The 8,065-nt window shown below is 37.4% G+C and overlaps 1 protein-coding gene across 1 annotated transcript; it reads right to left on the bottom strand.

The window, feature by feature from the left end:
• Positions 1 to 4,556: 4,556 nt before the first annotated feature.
• On the bottom strand, positions 4,557 to 7,146 carry LOC109054264 (C-factor-like). The gene is made up of 6 exons (XM_019071556.2): positions 6,888 to 7,146; positions 6,743 to 6,797; positions 6,389 to 6,576; positions 5,886 to 6,047; positions 5,657 to 5,767; positions 4,557 to 4,957 (listed from the first exon to the last, which is right to left on the bottom strand). The coding sequence occupies exons 1-6, from the start codon at positions 7,032 to 7,034 to the stop codon at positions 4,844 to 4,846; spliced, it is 777 nt and encodes a 258-aa protein (XP_018927101.1). The 5' UTR covers positions 7,035 to 7,146; the 3' UTR covers positions 4,557 to 4,843.
• Between the last annotated feature and the right edge of the window lie 919 nt (positions 7,147 to 8,065).

Below are 8,065 nucleotides of genomic sequence, written 5' to 3' on the forward strand. Positions count from 1 at the left end.
ACCAAGTGAAAGCAACGCCCCATAACATTACGTAATATGCATTTTGCTTCATGCTGCGACCAGTGGCATAGAGCAAACTGCGCAGGCCCCCCCTCAAGAGTGAAAGGCGGGGCCCTCTCTGCATAATCAAAACTGCGAGTACAAGTGCCGTGCCATAAAGAGCTTCTAGTGAAAGAATGCAATAACGCATTTCACTTTAAAAACGTCCAAAACGTCCCTTTCTCCTATCATTTGTCTGCTCAAAGTCCTTCCCAATTCAAGATTCTAGATTTTATTTGTCACGAACAAGTTATATGACATACAACAAGCAGTGAAATGTATCAGTGTCTGATATGTCCATCTGACCTGCACGCTGGTTTTCAATGCTGAGAATCGCAAGTTCGGAAACCCTGCCCTGATTCATTGTGCTTCTCAGACAGGTTTTATTAGTTTTAGTTTAGAAAAAGACCTCTCGCCACTTGCCACTGTCACAGGGATGGTTAAAAAAAGTTTCAAGGCAGTAGCCACAACGCTTGGACGAATATATGCTTCAGAATCAGCGGCTCTGCCAGATGTTTAATTGAGCCCGTTACATTTTTTTTTTCTGACCGCATGGCACTTCGAAAGGAAAGCACCTGTGATGGAAATTCGGAGGGAATATCATCGTTGTAGGTCATTGCAAATGTTTCGGCAAATGCACGCAACTGATCATCAGCTAGGAGTTCACGTGGACGTAAAAAGCGGAATCGTCTCGCTATTGTATCCAAACCTTTGAAACGTTGTTTAAGCTGGATCAATACAAGCGTAAAACACACCGACTTTGAAACTGTTCTCGGGGTCTGTGAGACGCTGGTCCTCACTAGTTTCATCAAAGAAGCGCTTTAAAGGTCGTGCGCGTTTCTGAGTGAAACGGCAGCTGATGCCCCAGGATGCAGCAAGTCTTTGTGCGGTGCTTTTAATGTTCTAGAACTGATCTAGCAGTGATAAGGTGCTGCAAGTATTTTCCAGTAACGTAGCTGCTTGAAGAAGGTCCACGTCTTTTTTCTTTTTTCCTTTTTTTTCTCTGTGAGTGAGATGAATTAATACATGCTCACATTTAGTCTAGAAGTTTAGTTGAAATTATTTAAAAATCAAAATATTCTTAAGCTTCTATTTCAGTGGATATTGCATTTAAGCTCATTTTAAATGCACAGCAATACATTTCATTAGAAAAAAACAAAAACAAAAAACAAACAGGGATTTTTTTTTTTTTTTTTTTTTTTTTTTACAAATTCTGCCTCTCATTTTCCAACCCACTTGAAGAATGACCCATCTAGTCCTATAGCAGTATACAAATCCAAACTTTGATTCAAAATGGATTAGGCTATAGGCTACAGCATAGCAAGAGCTCTTAATCACTACAATTCTATTTTATTTAAGTTTCCTTATGCAAACATTGACCAGACTCCGGATTTTGAAATCAAGATAACGCAGTCAAAGACATAATTCAACCTCCCAACTCATGTCGTTCATTATAAACGAAAGGATGTTGGGCATGTGTAGTCACAAAAATGACAGAGTCTTACTCTCCTCTGGGATCGTGCTGCAGAATTCGTTTCAGCTCCATTCGTCTCTGTCACAAGGAGCCTGTGCTGATTAGAGGTAGAAATTATGATTTACGTAACAACGACTTCAGTTTGTGAGATGTCTATATTATGTACTTAACCCCACAATAGCTAAACATCAGGGGCCTAGCCATCATTTCAGAAGTGAGGGGGGCAGAAATGTTATATATACTGTATATATACAGTTTTTGAACAGTTAGATTTTTAATGTTTTATAAAGAAGTCTGTTCTGCTCACCAAGCCTGCATTTATTTGATCCAAAGTACAGCAAAAGTACTAATGCTGTGAAATATTTTTACTATTTAAAATAACTGCTTTCTATTTGAATATATTTTAAAATGTAATTTATTTCTGTGATCAAAGCTGAATTTTCAGCATCATTTCTTCAGTCTTCAGTGTCACATTCTTCAGAAATCATTCTAATATGCTGATTTGCTGCTCAAGAAACCTTTTTTATAATTATTATTTAAAATTTATTATTTAGTTGAGTACATTTTTTTCAGGATTCGTTGATGAATAGAAGGATCCAATGTTAGCATTTATGTGAAATAAAAAGCTTTTGTAACATTATACACTATACCAGGGGTGGTGAACGTCGGTCCTGGAGAGCCGCAGCCCTGCAGAGTTTTGCTTCAGCCCTAATCAAACACACCTGAACAAGCTCATCAAGGTCTGAAGGGTTACCAGAAAGCTACAGGCAGATGAGTTTTAATTAGGGTTGGAGCTGAACTCTGCAGGGCTGCGGCTCTCCAGGACCGGAATACGCCTCCCCTGCACTATACCATTCAAAAGCTTAGAGTCAGAATAATTTTTATTTTTCAGAAAATAAATTATATAAATTAATACTTTTATTTAGCAAGGATGCTTTAAATTGATCAAAAGTGATGATAAAGACATTTATAATAAAAATATTTCTATTTCAGAAAAATGCTGTTCTTCTGAACTTTCTATTCATCAAAGAAACCTGAAAAAATTCTACTCAGACGTTTTCAACATCATCATGATAATAAATGTTTTTTGAGCAGCAAATCAGAATATCAACATGATTTCTGAAGGATCCAGTGACTGGAGTAATGATGCTAAAAATTCAGCTTTGAAATCGCAAGTATAATTTTAAAATATATTCAAATAGAAAACAGTTTAGAAAACATTAACAATTTTACAGTTCAAAAACTTTTGACTGAGTGTATAGGCAACTTTATTTTTTTTCACTAATTTCTAGCTTTTAATTGGCTTAGCAATCAGATAACTGCTGTACAATAATCAATAATAATGATTTGTTAATGTTTATATAGGCTATTTATTACCTGGAGATGACTTGAAAAACAAAAATAAACCATATTGTCGCAATCGTATGTTCAATGACTTCATGTATCCAAATGTTTCTGTTTTTCTTTGAAAACAACTGTTTTCATACAGTGATAGCTGGACGCTTTTGCTAGAGCACCCCCGGCCTTGAGTATGAATGAAACACACACTGCATGAGTGTTTAGCGCTCCTCGATGTTCATCTCGCCTTCTGGGTCAGAATAAAACATCAAGTCATGCACAGACTATGCTGTCTCTTTGAGTTTAAATCTATATTTATTCACACCTTGAAAGCTCTTGTAAACCTCTATGCGAACACACTTGCCCGAAAAAGTGCGTGACAAATTTACCTGATATTAAAATTGGGCCATCCCCCGCGTAATCGACGCTCCTGCTAAACATTAACTTGCGACACTGCATTGCGTGCATTAGCCTACAGCAGAGATAGGCTATATGGAACAGTCTCAATGAAGCACTCTAACAACTACAGTGTCTCAACTGTCGTAGAGTTTGTACAGGAAACCTAAACCCGACGGTAAACCACTTTCAAATAAGCTGTTATGCACACTGGACGATAAACACCATGCAGTTGTGCACACCATGCACCATGCAAGGCAACAGTTTTTCAGAGAAATTTCAGCTTGACCGCAGAAAATGTAGCCTAGGCTATTATTAAAAATGTCTTTACACTCTTCCAGCCAAGGGTGAAGTCATTATGTATATTAACATTGTGTGAATTTGACTGGCGCTTTGGGCGTCAGGATTTTGAACAGCTCTGCGCTTTTTGTACCGTGTGCAACTGCCTTTTACTCTTCTGTCTCTTGCAACCAACATTAATATTCTCTTTATATTCAACGTAAATATATGTGCAGCGCCGGCACATGTCAAAATAACATCTTGTTTCTGAGTGGTGAAATCTCCTGAACCATCTCACCACAAGGAAACCCCACCCCACTTTTATTTTGGATACTATCCACTCGGGCATTTCATTCCCTTTTTCGGACTAGTTATGTTTATATTATATCATCTGTCTTGAGAGAGAGAGAGAGAGAGAGAGAGAGAGAGAGAGAGAGAGAGAGAGAGAGAGAGAGAGAGAGAGAGTGAGAGAGAGAGAGAGAGAGAGAACAAATAGAAAATATGAACGGATGCAGACAGAGTGAAGCTATGCTTTATTTCAGCTTGACCTGTAGCATTAGGCCTGTGCTGCCAGTTCAGTTATTGAAAGCTAAATAAAACTCAAGCAAAAACTACCCTGTAGAGAAATTGATTTCTAGCAATCATGTCAACCTTTCAAGACACGAGCTTGAGGTTTTTAATCAATATGCTTCTGTTTAATCCATCAGTCCACATAATTTCAGTTTAATTAAACGGTTAAATAGCAGTTTAATTCAGTTCAATAGCTGTTGTTGAATACCATTTGAAAACAAAAAAGACAGGTATATACTGTATGTATATATGCATGAGATGGTTGATTATCACTTTCTGGCCTATTCTCATCTTTCACCTATGCGTATTTTTGTTCTGCCTAGCTGCGATTTATCTCTAAGATTTACCTGTTATACTTGTTATACATACTGCACAACAGATGGGTTTTATTTAACTTACCTACCTGAAACTGAACTACAGCTGTGTATGTAATTGGTAATCAGAGTCATGCCACATACAGTAAAAAAGAGACAGTACTGCTTTATTGAGTGTCTTATTGTATGAAATACCAAACAGTATACAATGATCTTGTGTCTCTCATAAACCCTTGCGGCCTGAAATTAACTTCACCCAAAAAAAAAAAAAAAACAAGAAAGAAAATTCTGTCATAATTTCCACACCCTTAAGTTGTTTCAAACTTGCATGAGGTTTTTCTTATTGAGTGAGGTATCTCTTATGGCCTTTAACTTATCCCTAAGTGCTTATGATTTAGAATGCCCTTTTATTAAAAAGTGACCTTGAACTAGTTTACCAGGTCACAGTTTCTCCAGTGTAGTCCAGGAATCCTCCATGCTGCATCTCAGTAAGGTTGGCAATGACACGCAGCATCCCAGCCACACTTTCTTTTGATTCAAGTGTTGCCTTGTGAAAATAAAAACATGTATTTATTAGCATACTAACATGCAATATTAAAAATAAATATAGCTTCAAGCTGCAATTACAGCATAACCACACCAGTGCAAGGCTTGTTGTTGAATGGATTTGTGGGGTCATATCACTCTCAGCAAATGAAGGAAAACTAGTTTTAACACTATGAGATTTATGGCTTTATAACTTTTGATATCATGTAGGTGATGATATAATCAAATATACATTATTCTCACGGCAATGTGCCTGAAACAAATAGAAAGTTTCTTGTTAGCATGCAAAAGCATTGCTAAAAAAATTATATATATATATATATATATATATATATATATATATATATATATATATATATATATTTATATGTGTGTATTTATATATATATATACACATTTTTTTTTTGCATTAAGCTTGACTTGAGCTCAAAATATACTCAGGTTGTAACAATTCCTGCCCATTTTGGCCAGTAACTTATTAATTTCATGATTACGTGCAAACTGTATTGAATAACAAAATAATTTTAATATCATGACCAACTGGCATAGTCAGAAAGATATGACTAAAACTTAAGACAGAAACACTTAAAGCTGTGGTCTAAAGAAAGTATGTTTGACAATGAAAGAAGTATGCTTTGAAAATGGTGGAAATCAAAAGCACATGGTGCAACAGAGCGTGACTTAAGAATTCAACACTCACGTCATCTCCACCCAGTTCAGTTTTCACCCATCCTGGGTGAAGGGCCATGCAGAGGATCTCATCCGCCTTAAACTCTTCAGCAGCTAACACAGTCAGCATGTTAAAACCTGCCTGATAGGTAAACATAAGGTTTGAGTTATACATCAGCTCATGGCATCAATACTGTTTAGACGTGCATTGAATTGAGTTAGGGTTTATCTAGTGCCTTTTTAATATTACATTGGCGTACCTTGCTCACTCCATATGGCAACGTTGGAAAATGCTTGTATATGGAAGGCATTCTGGTCATGGATCCCGCCACAGAGGAGATGTTGATGACAGCTGCTTTATTAGAGGACATTCCTGGTGTCCCGCTCGCTTTTGCTGCCATTTGTAGATATGGTAGGTACTCCTACATAAAAGAAAGAGAAAGAATTATGACACGTAAATGAGTGTGGTGTTAAAAATGACTCAAAAGATTTATCTGTCATTTTACTATTGTAGAAATAGTCTAAAATAGCAGTTGACTGATTTACAGGGAGATGTTGTGATCCATTATTAAACACAGAAACAACGTGTTGACTAATCAGTGCAACATGCAGTAATCAAAATCATCACCGAGCGAGAAAGCAGTAGTTTACTTTAATAATGTCACAGCAGTGTGTTTGGAACTAGCTGGTCTGATCAGTTTATTATTATTATTATTATTAATATTTATTTATTTTTGTAGCTCTTAATGATGCATCACATTACCCTAATGATTAATAAGGGTCCTATCACGTTGGTGTTGAAGGTGTTTTTCATGTCTTCAACAGTGGTGGTCTGAATGGTGCCATTTGCCACGATTCCAGCATTATTCACAAGCAGGTTCAAACCATTGTTTCCCAGTAGAGACCCCACTTTCTTGGCAGACTCTTTGACACTGGATGGATCATTAGCATCTAACAGTAACAGAACAAACATTAGTGCTAAAGTATCAAGCAATGAAAAGAAACACTGAAAAATCTCTTTGAAATTATCAAAAAAAGAGAAATCTATCTATCTATCTATCTATCTAATTTTTTAAAGGAAATTTTAAATGCAAAAATAGGACACATGCACATTTACCAAGACGTATGATAGTTATAGCACTTGGATGTTTTTTCACCAGTTCTCTCAACGCCTTTATAAAGAAAAAAAATGCATAATTAAACACGGTACATTATAATTTCTCCCGATTTATTTCTGTTGGTGTTAGTTATTAATAACTCACCTCAGACTTCGGCCCGTCTGGGTCACGACAGGTAGCAAAGATATGCTGTTTAGGAAAAGAGTTCTCAGACAGTTGCTTAACAATTTCCAAGCCTAAGCCGCGGTTAGCTCCAGTGATCAAGATTTTGCAAGCTTTCACTACTGCCATGTTCTGCCAAGATACTTCTACTCTGTCTGCGTTTAAAAAGTGTTTTGCATGTAGGCTATGTAAAAGTATGTGTAACTCAATGCCACTGCTACATTAGGTAATATGCTTCAATTGAGGATGTGGCAGAAAGATCGCCTCCCCCATATTTTAGCGCCACCCCATCACTTTAATCGCCGCCCTTTACCAGAATCTTTGTGGCACGGCGCCGGTCTCCGAAGAGGAAAGTCTTTTTCGTGAACACACACACGCAACATCTTTTCGTTACAATATTACGACGGGCTCGGACCAGAAGACGAAATTAATGATGGAGTAGCCTAATCATAATCTTCTTTTGCATTGACGCAGCATTCTCAATTTAATTATTCTCAATAAAACACCATCACTAATGGAGAAAGCTGCGTCGTGTCTGTACCATTTCTTCTTCACTTCCTCGCATTCACTCATAGGGAACTCACCACGAGGACACCGCGCCCCACTTTTATTCTGGATAATCCAGCCGGACATTTCATTCCAGCCCGATCTCACGGCAATTCGTACATATTTTACGAGGTGGCTAATTCGTACGAATTCGTACGACCACACTCGTACAAATTCATACGATTTTTTTCGTACAAATTCGTACGAATTAGCCACCTCGTAAAATACGTACGAATTGGTCGTGAGATAGCGTTGTTCATCCCCCCTTCTGAAGTGTTATGTTGTATTATGTTGCATAAACACCTCTTGGAGGCCTGAGGCCATCCCCCGTGTGTCTGTCTTCAGAGGATAGCTCATAGATAGCTCATGTAAACAACAGATGCAGACAGAGTATAGGAATGCTGTTAATTCGATTATTAATAGTGACTGCAAGTTTTTGCTTGAAATAAAAGTGCAGCAGCAGCCTGTGCAAGGTCTTACAGAAAACAAAAGACAGGAGAAAGACTTATAGGCTACTCAAAACTGAATAGGCTATTATAAAACATCTGCACATCTCCTGTGTAGTCGCGGAACTGAAAATTGAAAAAAAGACAATAATTCTAAGAGCCCTGGTC

The sequence above is a fragment of the Cyprinus carpio genome, chromosome B3, assembly GCF_018340385.1.
Source record: "Cyprinus carpio isolate SPL01 chromosome B3, ASM1834038v1, whole genome shotgun sequence".
Taxonomy (NCBI): Eukaryota; Metazoa; Chordata; class Actinopteri; order Cypriniformes; family Cyprinidae; genus Cyprinus; species Cyprinus carpio.

Bases quoted from the DNA above. Each gene is read 5' to 3' on its own strand.
- LOC109054264 (XM_019071556.2), bottom strand. From the start codon at position 7,034: ATGGCAGTAGTGAAAGCTTGCAAAATCTTGATCACTGGAGCTAACCGC. The intron at 6,048-6,388 runs GTAATGTGATGC...TCTTTTATGTAG, and splicing joins GACCCTTATTAATCATTAGG to GAGTACCTACCATATCTACA. The intron at 4,958-5,656 runs GTGAGTGTTGAA...TATTTTCACAAG, and splicing joins CTGAACTGGGTGGAGATGAC to GCAACACTTGAATCAAAAGA.